At 41.0% G+C, this 12603-nt stretch overlaps 1 protein-coding gene across 3 annotated transcripts in view; it reads left to right on the top strand.

Annotated features, from left to right (window-relative positions):
• The window catches only part of GSDME (gasdermin E), a 77345-nt gene that overhangs the window by 44663 nt on the left and 20079 nt on the right, over window positions 1-12603 (top strand). For all 3 annotated transcript variants that reach the window (XM_044387187.3, XM_026507827.4, XM_048212877.2), the window contains exons 6-8: window positions 1930-2091; window positions 4063-4190; window positions 5812-6007. In XM_044387187.3, coding sequence (XP_044243122.2) covers window positions 1930-2091; window positions 4063-4190; window positions 5812-6007 — 486 coding nt within the window. The remainder of the gene's footprint in view (window positions 1-1929; window positions 2092-4062; window positions 4191-5811; window positions 6008-12603) is intronic.

The raw sequence follows: 12603 nt of genomic DNA, 5'->3' as shown, positions 1-12603 counted from the left end.
ACGCATCTGTTCCATCCTAGCAGTATAGCTAATGTGATTATTTAAAAATAAAAATTTAGTCATTTCACACACCTGCTTAAACACCCTTCCCAGGCTCCCTCTGTCCCAAGAGAAAGTCTGCACTTCAGGTGCGATATGACCCAGGCTCAGTATTTGTCCGGCCTTCCTTCTAACCTCTAGCTGCTGCTGCTGTCGCCATCTGGCCAGTTAACCCACTGTCTGGGAACACTCCTCTGGCTCTTATCCCGGAGTTCCATGCCTGCCTGCGTGCTCTCTGCCTCTTTGCCTAACTTATTCCTACTGAAACTTTAGGGGGTTCCTTAGAAACTGCTTCATCTAAGAAACCTTTTTTAGTTCTCTCTCTAGCTTCAGGGACCTCCCCACCTCCTCCCACATGGCCTATGTTACCTCTGTCCCCACTCATAACACACTTCTTGAGGCCTGGACTGTAGTCCCTTGTGTCACTGGCTCCTAGCACAGTGCCTGACGCTGAAAAGAATGACAGAATCGGCAGTGTCTTGAGGGGCTCACGTGTGTGTACTGGCAAGAGTGGCGCTGGTGCCAGAGATTCCTAAAATACCAGTTGGCAGCCCTGCCCAGCTCTTGGCAGGACTGGAGACTATGTTAATAGTCATGGTGGCTGTCCCGGGGGAGCAAAGTTATTACCTGAGGGCTGGTTCACATTTATCTGCCTCCGCGCCTGGTGCAAAGGGCAGAGTGTGCCAGGGCTGCTCTGGATGTCTGGTGAGTGTGGGTCATGAGTGAGTAAATGAAGGACTGTTGCATTCGACTTTAGACAGCGATTTGATCTTTTTATGTCATGTGTGCCCACAAGCAAATAAAAATGCATGCTAATCCTCCTGCCTTCCACACTTTTATTCCATAGCCTGTGCTTAACTACACAAATTATTAATTAGAAGCATAAAAAGAACCCTAATTCACAAGTTCACTTACTGTTTTGGCTTATTAAGGACATAATTATTACATAATAACTGTTACCTTAGTTGTATTCTTAAATATGAAAATATTTAAGGAAACCTTTCTTTTTATATTTAAAAAAACTTATTATGGAAAATTTCATACATGTTCAAAAGTAGAGATAATGTAATGAACTCCCATGTACCTACGATCCAGCTTTAATAATGGGGGTGATTCATGTTTCATCTATAACTTTACCACCTCTCTCTACCCCACTCAATTATTTCGAAACAAATCCTAGGCATTATATTGTTCTGTCTGTAAATATTTCAGTATATCTAAAGATAAGGCTGTTTTAAAAAGACTAGTTTTGCCTTCATATAGATTCATGGAGAATGTATTCATCTTTTTTTTCTTCACTCAGCATATTTGTAAGATTGATTCACACACTTGCAGAAGTCAGAAGTTCAGTTTTTGTTGTGTACTATTGGATTTACTACCGAAGGAAAGTTAAGACTTTAAAATACAACCATTTGTATACTTAAATATATTATCAATAATACTTTAATATTATCAGTTCAGTCAAGTCAAATTTATTAATCAAATTTAAATATTTTGTTTCATACATGGTGAGTTATATAAGATTCGGTTTTATTAAAAAGAAAACCACAGGCCCCAAATGGTGTCACTTTAAAATTTACTTAGTTGGATTTTGGTTAACAGTTTGTTCAAATCAGGCTAAGGAAATACTTCTGATATTTGAAAGATTGCTTCCTGCCTCTTTAGAAAGGATACGCTGGAGAGCTTTATGTTTAGAACAACCATTTCTCCTGTAATTGTAGGAAGAGGCTGAATTTTATCAAATAGCCTAACGTGTAGGAAGTGGGTCTATGGGGTCAGGGTGCATGTGTCCCCCACTGCCCTACCCCATTGGGTAAAGCTGGGTCTGAGGTGTGCTAACAAGGCCCGGCTAACCCTGTGCCTGGCTTGTCCTTTTCTCTCACATTACAGAATTCTGCCTCCTACAAGGGAAGCCTGGTGGCTTCGAGCTCAAGAAAAGTGGCTCTGTCTTCATGGACCCTCTGCCCTTACAAGAGTTTCCATTTGGGGACATGCCAGATGCTGGGCAGGGACCGTCTGCCCTGGATTGGCCGTTGCGTGTTTTAAAACAAGGTATTGCCAGCAGGGTGGGGTGCAGTGAGCCGATGTGATGGGGCCTTCATGAGCGAGGACTCCTGAGACTTAATGGAGAACAGAGAGGACGGTGCCTCCAACTCGGACCCTGCAATTCAGCAGGTTGCACCTCAGTGGGATCTGAGGGAACCTCAGGTCTTAGGTGCCATGTTTTGAGGAAGGGGTAGAAGACTGAGGACTGAAAGTCCGGGCATGTTCTTTCATTTTAACCATAGAAACCTTGCTATTAAAAACAGCTGATCAGCAACAAAGAGAACCCCAAATCTGCACCTGTTTCGTTATATTCCAGCCTTCACTGCCAGCACAGGCAAGGCTTTGTCAGCATTGCAAAATGCTCTCTTGGGGGCTTTGTATCCACATGGCTTGAAGCCCTGCAGTGCCATGGCACCTGGGGAGGAGGGGAGTACCTGCGACTTGCCTGCCGCAACTCTTTTTATTCCCCGTAGCATTTTGTGTTTTAAAAAGTTGCCTTTCCTTCTCGTGGCATGGGCAAGGGGAGGGGAGCGTAGTATGTGGCAGAAGAGAAAATGGGCAAGGAAAAGGTGAAACACTCAGGAACGAGCTTGGTAAAAAGAGATAGGAGCAGCTCAGAATACGGTCTGGCTGGGAGGATAAGAAAATTCTTACCTGTGGGGCTTCGGTGAGTCCCAAACCAGAAGATGCTTTTGTTTCTTCAGCCAAAGTGCCAGTGTTACAAGAAATGGCAAGGAAGGCCCAATCTTAAGATGGGGTGTCCCCATCTTATGCAGGGCTGTGAGCCCCTCCTCTGCTTCCTCGAGACTGATAATTGGGTGTGACTTCCAGTTGCCGTTTAAGCACTGCCATGGGTTAGAACCACAGCAGAGCGCCCCACAGCCTTGAACTGTGCTACAGGGAAGTGAGAAGACAGTTCGTGGGGTGCAGCTTCCTTGTATTTTCCTTTCCCACCAGTCCATGCTGTCAGTTGGTCATTCCAGTCAGTCTGAGGTGGAGTGGGATGGCTGGGCCTGTGAAGCAGGGGTAGGATCGGGGGCAGCCTGGCTTTTGTGCCCTCAGACCCCAGACCAACAAGGAAAGCTCTTCTCTCCCGGCTGGGGTGGCAAAGACCTAGCTGTGTTCATAGGGAAGTTTTTGAGTCTGTCTGGGACCGATGTGACCTGTTCTGTCCACAGGGCTGACAGCTGGGTGCTGGAATTCCCCGTCAGCGGGGGTGTAGTGCAGTATGTAATAGTATGCCTCCCTGCACATGAAAGCTGTGCTTTATCAGATCTCGCTTTTAAATCCCCACTGGGCTTAACTTACTAGAACTGTTTCAGTGTATTTAAAAAAAAAAAAAGATTTTAAGGAGAGAGCCTCAGGCATCCTGTGGAAGATGGGCATAGCCTAGCTGGGTGGGCCTGTGTGCCCGCTGTCCAGGACCGGTGGAGAACAATGAATGGGAAAAGTGGAGTGGCTGTGTTTGCCATGAAAACAGAGTGCCAGACTTTGAGAAGCAAGCATTAAATATTAAAGGATAAAAATCTGCATGGTGTTAGAAGAAAGGACATGGAAAATGATGGCCTTTGGATTTGCATGGCTGTGAAGCCCTGTAAAAGTACTGATGGTTAGTAATTCAGCCTTGACAATTTATTTCTATAGAAATCATGCTAAATAGGAGTTTAAATAATTGATCAGACTTTTCCAGAAAATAGACTTAATGTTTAGTGAGTCATTAGAACAAAAGAGTGAAGTCTGAAACAAATCTGGGCGGCCCTCTCTCTTTTCGTCCCTCTTTTTTCTTAAGGTCATTTGGTTATTGAGAACATGCAGGCCGGTAGCTAGCTTGAGGTCTAAGTCGTGTTCCACGAGTGGCTCTGCTCCTGGAAGTGTCTAGGAGAGAACTGAGGACAGTGACTGTAAAAAGTCTGCTGTCCCTTGTTTGGAGACACGCACAGCAGTCATGACACCGGGCGCGCTCTGCTGCTTTCACAGCCACCCCGCTCTTGGAGAGGAATTTCCATCCCTTTGTGGAGCTGCCGGAAGAGCAGCAGACGGCACTGAGCAACGTCCTCCAGGCGGTCCTGTCTGATGAAGAATTACTTGTGGCCCTGGAGCAAGTGGTAAGATCAGAGACCTCCTGAGACAGTGTTTCCACCGGGGTTTTCTGGAGATGTGGACAGGCTCAATCTCTTGGGATAAAGCCGAGAGCTGGGATAAAATTGTATTTGAAATGTCCCCACCTCCTTTAAACCTTAAAGCTTCTTTGTTTCTTACTCCCAGGTCCTTAGTGTTCTAACTGAAGAAAGGTGGCTGATGTCAGGAATCAAAGGGTAGAGTGGTTCCCTAAAGGCTGTTGTAACAACTTACTACAAATTCTGTGGCTTTGAAAAACAGAAATTTATTTTTAGAGTTCCGGAGGCCAGAAGTCTGGAGCTGGGATGTCAGCAGGGCCCTGCTTCCCCCACAGGCTCAGGGGGAGAACCCTTCCTTGCCTCTTCCAGCTTCTGGTAGCTCCTGATGCTCCTTGGCTTGTGGCCACACTGCTCGTCTCTGTCTCCCCGTGCCTCTATCTTCTGTGTCAGTGTCCTCCCCTTTTCTGTCACTTAAAGGACACGTTGGATATAGGGCCCACTCCAGTCTAGGAGCATCTCATCTTGAGATCCTTACCTTAATTATATCTGCAAAGACTCTTACTCTTATTCCAAATAAGGTCATACTCTGAAGTTCCAGGTGAACATATATTTGAGGGGCCACTATTCAACCCCACTACAAGGGGGCTGCGTGGTAGAGTCCAATAAGTCAACTTATTCTATTTAGAATAGATTAAAAAGCAGGCCTTTGTATTTTTCTGTTTTGTAGCAGAAGGATTTTCTGGGGAGGTTGAGTTCCTTAACTATTAGTTGTACAAATGCTGAAGGACATACCAGCTGCCAACCTGCCAGACTTTGTACTCTCTTTCCTTAAGGGGGCTGGGGCACAATTAAGATGATTCAATACTTAATGATTTCCAGGAGAGCATTCATGTTATTTTTCCCTCTTGCAATTGGATTGTGTGGAAAGAGCTTAGCTACCAGTGATGGAACCTGCAGTTGTTGAAATAGTCCAACAGTCCAGGACATCCGGGTGTTCTGGAGGATGTGAAGCTCACAGGAGGGTGTGCTAGCCCCAGGGAGAACACAAATGTTTCAAAAAGCCCACTGACTTGTACTTCCTAAAATAGCTCCTTTCAAGAGGGAAATCTCAGACTAGTACCCTTTGGAAAGAACATCAACTGTCCGGTCAGCTGTGGGAGAAGCAAGCTGCCCCGGTGGTGGGGGCTGGCCCCACCTCCCAGCAGGCCCACTGCGGATGGCTGAGGCTGCCTTGGGCCCAGCTGGGTATGTGGTTGGGGGCTGGTGTGCCAAGTTTAGAGCTGGAGAACCATGACAGGACAATGTTTTTATGTTCCTCTCCTTAGTTCTGCATTTAGTCACCTGTCCCTGTCCCTGTCCCAACCTGACAGACCCTGCCTTGTCCTGGAAGGTTCTATTCATAGTTCTTGCATTCCTTCTCCCCTCTCTGTGAAAGAATAGTACCAGGCAAGGCTGTTTACTCTCTCCTTATGAGAGATTAGTGATTTCAAAACAGAAAAGAATGCAGGGTTTTGCTTTACTTGGGAGATGGTGGAAGGGTAAATAATTGCATGTCATGGGGCAGCTTGGCCTCTGGCTTTACTATATCTCTTTTCTCCTCCCTCTGCAGTGTGAGGATGTGGTCAGCGGCCTGTCACCTCCACCGGCAATACTGGGGGAGCTGAAGCCCCCACAGCAGCAGGACCTCATGGCTTTCCTATGTCTGGTGGGGTACAGAGTCCAGGGTGGGTGTCCAGGCCCGGAGGATGCAGTCAGCAACCAGAAGCTCTTTTCTACGGCCTACTTCTTGGTCAGTGCACTAGCAGGTATGGAAAAAGAAAGAACTGTTGTTGCTCTGAAATTGCTTTGCTTACCATTGTGGAATATTTGGTACATGTGGTTCCCTCCCTTTCAGCAGTATGGGGAGGTTAAGTGGAAGGCTGAGGAAGCTTTTATGATTGCCATGAAAAGTCCTAGACTTGTGTGATACCAGCCTCTTCTACTCTCTTGGAGAGCATGTCTGTCTCTCCTCCTGTCTGCAGGCACACACCCTCAGCAACACAGGAAGGTATCTCCTCAAATACAGCCTGCAGTTCACACTGGAGCCCTGACAGTGCTGCATGGCAGGGCTTTCATTTGACAACTGCTCTCTCCCCTAGTGTTTCGGGACTTCTGATCCTCTTTGCAAACGTACTGGCCACTTGTGGCCATTTGGGTAGGGAGACTGTGGAGAGCATCCATTCACTTAGCATAATGTCCTCAGGGTCCATCCATATTGTCACAAATGACAAGATTTCCTTCTTTCCTTTTTTCATGGCTGAATAATATTCCATTGTATATACATGCCACATTTTCTTTATCTATGCATTCATCAGTGGAAACTTAGGTTGCTTCCAAATCTTAGTTATTTTAAGTAATGCTGCAATGAATGTGGGGTGCATATATATATTTCCTAAAGTTAGTGTTTTTATTTTCTTCAGATAATTACCCAGAAGCAGAATTGCTAGATTATATGGCAGTTCTAGTTTTAATTTTGGGGGGAACCTCCATATTGTTTTCCATAGTGGCTGTACCAATTTACATTCCTACCAATGGTGCACAAGAATTCCCTTTTCTCCATATCCTTACCAACACTTATTTCTTGTTTTGAAAAATAGCCATTCTAACAGATGTGAGGCAATATCTTATTGTGATTCTGATTTTCATTGCTCTGATGATTAGTAACATTAAGCACCTTTTCATGTACCTATTAGCTATCTGTAGGTATTCCTTGGAAAAATGTCTATTCAGATCCTCTGCTCATTTCAATTGGATGGTTTGGGGTTTTTTTGTTTTGTTTTGCTATTGAGTTGTATGAGTCCTTTTATATTTTGGATATTAACACCTTATTAGAATTATCTTTGTAAATATTTTTTCCCATTCAATAGGTTGCCATTTAATTTTGTTGGTTTCTTTTGCTGTGCAGTTCTTTGGTTTGATGTAGTCCTACTTAATTTTGGTTTTGTTGCCTTTGGTCTTGGTGATGATTTTTTTAGATTTAACACCAAATGCAGTCTCAAGGAGCTTATTACCTTTGTTGTTTTGTTCTAGGAGTTTTATGGTTTCAGGGCTTATGTTCAAATCCTTGATCCATTTCAAGTTAATTTTGTGTATGGTGTAAAATAGTGATCCAGTTTCATTCTTTTGATACAGCTGTTCGATTTTCCCATGCCGCTTACTAAAGAGGTTGTCTTCTCCCCATTGTATATTTCTGGCTCCTTGTCATAAATTAATGGACCAAATGGGTTTATTTCTGGGCTCTCTATTCTGTTCCATTGATCTATAGTCTGTTTTTATGCCAATACTGTACTGTTTTGATCAGTATAGCTTTGTAATATAGTTTGAAATAAGACAATATGATGTCTCCAGCTTTGTTCTTTCTCAAGATTGCCTTGGCTATTTGGGGGTCTTTTGTGGTTTCATACAAATTTTAGAATTGTTTGTTCTATTTCTGTGAAAAATGCCATTGGAATTTTGATAGAGATTGCATCCAATCTGTACACTGCTTTGGGTAGTATGGACATTTTAACAATATTCTTCCATTTATTTGTGTCTTCTTCAATTTCCTTCATCAGTGTCCTGTGGTTTTGAGTGTACAGGTTTTTCACCTCCTTGGTTAAATTTATTCCTAGGTATTTTGTTCTTTTTATGTAATTATAAATGGGATTTTCTTAATTTCTCTTCTGATTATTCATTAGTATATAGAAACACAACAGAGTTTTGTATATTGATTTTTGTATCCTGTAACGTCTAAATTTACTTGTTCTATTTTCTATATATAGTATCATGTCATCCATAAATAGTGACAGTTTTACTTCTTTCTTTCCAGTTTGGATGTGTTTTCCTTTCTAGCGTAATTGCTCCGGCTAGGATTTCTAATACTGTATTGAATAACAGTGGTGAGAATGGGCATCCTTGTCTTGTTTCTGATCTTAGAGGAAAAGCTTTCTGCTTTTCACCATTAAATATGACATTAGCTGTGGGCTTGTCATATATGGCCTTTTTACGTTGAGGTACATGGCCTCTATACTTTGACAGGCTCTTTTTTTTTATTATCATAAATCAATGTTGAATTTTGTCAAATGCTTTTTCTGCATCTATTGAGATGATCATAGGATTCTTTTTTTTTTTTTTTTTTTAAAGATTTTATTTATTTATTTGACAGAGATAGAGACAGCCAGCGAGAGAGGGAACACAAGCAGGGGGAGCGGGAGAGGAAGAAGCAGGCCCACAGCGGAGGAGCCTGATGTGGGGCTCGATCCCATAACGCCGGGATCACGCCCTGAGCCGAAGGCAGGCGCCCAACCGCTGTGCCACCCAGGCGCCCCTGATCATAGGATTCTTATCCTTCATTTTGTTACTGTGGTGTATCATGTTGATTGATTTGTGGAAGTTCAGCCATCCTTGCATTCCTGGAATAAATCCCATTTGATCATGGTATATGAGACTTTTAATGTACTGTTAAAGTCAGTTTATGAATATTTTGTTGAGGACGTTTGCATCTATGTTCATCAGGGATATTGGTCTGTAATTTTCTTGTGGCCTCCTTGTCTGGTTTTGTTATCAGGGTAATACTGGCCTTGAAAAAGGAGATTCCAAGAGTTTGCGAAGGATTAGTATTAATTTTTCTTTGAATTTTGTTTTTATTTAAGTAAGCTTTATGCCCAATGTGAGGCTTGAACTCACGACCCTGACATCAAGAGTCACATGCTCCATTGAGCCAGCCAGGTGCTCCAGTATTAATTTTTCTTTAAATGTTTCATAGAATTCACCCATGAAAACATCTGGTCCTGGACTTTTGTTTGTTAGAAGGTTTTGGTTACTGATTCAATCTCCTTACTCATAATCAGTTTGTTGAGATTTTCTATTTCTTCCTGATTTTGTTTTGGTAGGTGGTATGTTTGTAGGAATTCATCCCTTTCTTCTAGCTTGTCCAATTTGTTGGTGTATAGTTGTTCATAGTTTCTCAAGATCCTTTGTATTTCTGTGTTATCAGTTGTAATTTCTCTTTCATTTCTGATTGTATTTACTTGAGTCTTCTATTTCTTCGTGAGTGTAGCTAAAGGTTTATCAATTTTATCTTCTCAAAGAACCAGCTCCTTATTATTTTTTGTTAGTCTCTATTTCATTTATTTCCACTATGATCTTTTGTTCTTTCCTTCTACTAAGTTTGGGCTAAGTTTATTCGTCCCTTCCTAGTTCCTTCAGGTATAAATAGGATGTGTATTTGAGATTTTTTTTGTTTCTTAAGGGAAATTATTGCCATGAACTTCCCTCTTGAACTGCCTTTACTGCATCAAATAAGTTTCAGTATATTTCCATTTTCATTTGTCTCAAGGTATCTTTTGAATTCTCTGTTGATTTCTAATTTCACCCATTGATCACTGAGTAGCATTTTTGATGTCTACATATTTGTGACTTTTCCAGTTTTCTTCTGTTAATTGATTTTAGTTTTATACCACTGAAATCATATTAAGCATCTTTTCCAGTCACAGTCTTCTTAAATTTATTAAGACTTGTTTTGTGGTATAACATGTGATCTATCCCAGGGAATATTCTGTATATATCTGTTAAGTCCATCTTAATGTGTTGTTTAAGGCTGAGGTTTCCCTGCTGATATTCCGTCTGGATGATCTATCCCTGATAAATGGCGTATGAAGTTCTCTACTATTATTATATTGCTGTGTATTTCTCTCTTTAGGTCTGTTATTATTTTCTTTATATATTTAGGTGCTCCTATGTTGGGTGCATAAATGTGTTCTATTTTCTTGTACTGACCCATTTATCATTATATAATGCACTTCTTTGTGTTATTACAGTCTTTAAGTTTAGCTATCCCCGCTTTCTTTTGGTTTCCATTTAGATGGAATACTTTTTACCAACTTTCAGTCTGTGTCTTGACATCTTAAGTGAGTCTCTTGTAGGCAGCATATAGATGAATCTTTTTATTTTTTGCATTCAGCCACTCTGTCTTTTGACTAGAGAATTTAGTCCATTTATATTTAAACTAGTTAATAATAGGTATGTACTTATTGCCATTAAAAATTATTTTGTGGCTGTTTTGTAGTTTTTGTTCCTTTCTTGCACTCTTCGTTGATTTTCTGTAGTTATATGCTTAGATTCTGTTCTCTGTGTATCTACTGTAGGTTGTTGCTTTGCAGTTACCATGATGCTTACATTTGAGAACTTTTTAAAGTCTATTTTTTTTAAGACTTTGATAGAGTGCGTGTGCGTGCATGAGCAGAGGGAAGGGCAAAGGGAGAGGGAGAATCAGGTTCCCCACTGAGCAGGGAGCACAAGGTGGGGCTTGATCCCAGAACCCTAGGATCATGACCTGAGCAAAAGGTAGACACTTAACCAACTAAGCCACCCAAGGGCCCCATAATCTATTTAAGTTGGTAATAACTGAAGTTTGAATGCATTCTAAAGCCCTACATTTTTACTACCTCCTCCACCACATTTTAAGGTTTTGATGTCAGTTTGTAACTTTATATCTTGTGTATGCCTTAACAAATTATTGTATAGTGTTTTTACTATTTAGAATTAAACATTTTTTCTTTTATTCACTTTAAATTTTAATTCCAGTATATTAGTTTCAGGTGTATAATATATTGATTGCAATCTATGTGTTACTCAGTGCTCATCATGATAAGTGTATTCTTTAATACCCATCATCCATTTTACCCATTCCCCACCAACCTCCCCTCTGGTAACCATCAGTTTGTTCTCTATAGTTGAGAATATTTTTGGTGGTTTGACTTTTTTTTTCTTTGCTCATTTGTTTTGTTTCTTAAATTCCACATATGAGTGAAATTGCATGGTATTTGTCTTTCTCTGATGGACTTGTTTCACTTAGCGTTATACTCTCTAGCTACATCCATGTACTTGACCATGGCAAGATTTCATTCCTTTTTATGGCTAAATAACATTCCATTGTGTATGTATATGTGTGTGTGTACATATCTCACATCTTCTGCACCCATTCATTTATCCATGGACTATAGATGGACTATTGCTTGGGCTGCTTCCATTATTTGGCTATTGTAAATAATGCTGCTATAAATATAGGTGTGCATGTATCCCTCTGAATTAATGCTTTTGTTTTCTTTGGGTAAATACCCCATAGCGCAATTCCTGGATTGTAAGGTAGTTCTATTTTTAACTTTTTGGGGAAAAAATACTTTTTCCCCACAGTGGCTGTATCAGTTTGCATTCCCAGCAACAGTGTGGGAGGGTTCCTTTTTCTCCACATCCTTGCCAACAGCTGTTGTTTCTTGCATTGTTGATTTTAGCTATTCTGACAGATGTGGGGTAATAGCTCATTGGAATTTTGATTTGTAGTCCCAACAGTTTACTTTTGCTTTTGTTTTCTTGCCTCAGGAGACACACCTAGAAAAAAGTTGCTGTGTTCTTTTCTAGGGTTTTCATGGCTTCCTGTCTTACATTTAGCTCTTTAATCAATTTTGAGTTTATTTTTGTGTATGAAGGTGGTCCAGTTTCTTTCTTTTGCATGTTGTCCAGTTTTCCCAACACCATTTGTTGAAGAGATTGCCTTCCCCCCCCCCCCATTGGATATTCTTTCCTGCTTTGTTGAAGATTAATTGACCATATAATTGTGGTCTTATTTTTGGGTCTTCTCTTTTGGTCCAATGATCTATGTGTCTTTGTGCCAGGATCATCCTGTTTTGATTACTACAGCTTTATAATATAACTTAATATCCAGAATTGTGATGCCTCCAGCTTTGCTTTTGTTTTTCAGTACTGTCTTGGCTATTTGGAGTCTTTTGTGGTTCCATACACATTATAGGATTGTTTGTTCTAGTTCTGTAAAAAGTGCTGTTGGAATTTTGACGGAGATTGCATTAAATATGTGGAATTGCTTTGGGTTGTATAGACAAATTAATATTTGTTTTTCCAATGCATGAGCACAGAATCAGTCCATTTCTTTATATTGTCCTCAATTTTTCTCATCAATGTTTTATAGTTTTCAGAGTACAATCTTTTACCTTTTGGCTTAGGTTTATTCCTAGGTATCTTATTATTTTTGGTGCAACAGTAAATGGGATTGTTTTCTTAATTTCTCTTTCTGCTGCTTCATCATTGGTATATAGAAATGCAACAGATTTTTGTGGATTTTGTATCATGCCACTTTACCGAATTTGTTTATCCATTCTAGCAGTTTTTTTGATGGGAGTCTTTCGGGTTTTCTATATATAGTATGTTGTCTGCAAGGAGTGAAAGTTTGCCTTCTTCCTTGCTGATTTGAATGCCTTTATTTTGTTGTAGTCTGATTGCTGTGGCTAGGACTTCCAGTACTATGTTGAATAGAAGTGCTGAAAGTGGGGGCGCCTGGGTGGCTCAGTCGTTAAGCGTCTGCCTTTGG

Source organism: Ursus arctos, unplaced genomic scaffold (assembly GCF_023065955.2).
Source record: "Ursus arctos isolate Adak ecotype North America unplaced genomic scaffold, UrsArc2.0 scaffold_3, whole genome shotgun sequence".
In the NCBI taxonomy this organism is placed as follows: domain Eukaryota; kingdom Metazoa; phylum Chordata; class Mammalia; order Carnivora; family Ursidae; genus Ursus; species Ursus arctos.
This window is presented reverse-complemented; position numbering and strand designations above follow the sequence as displayed.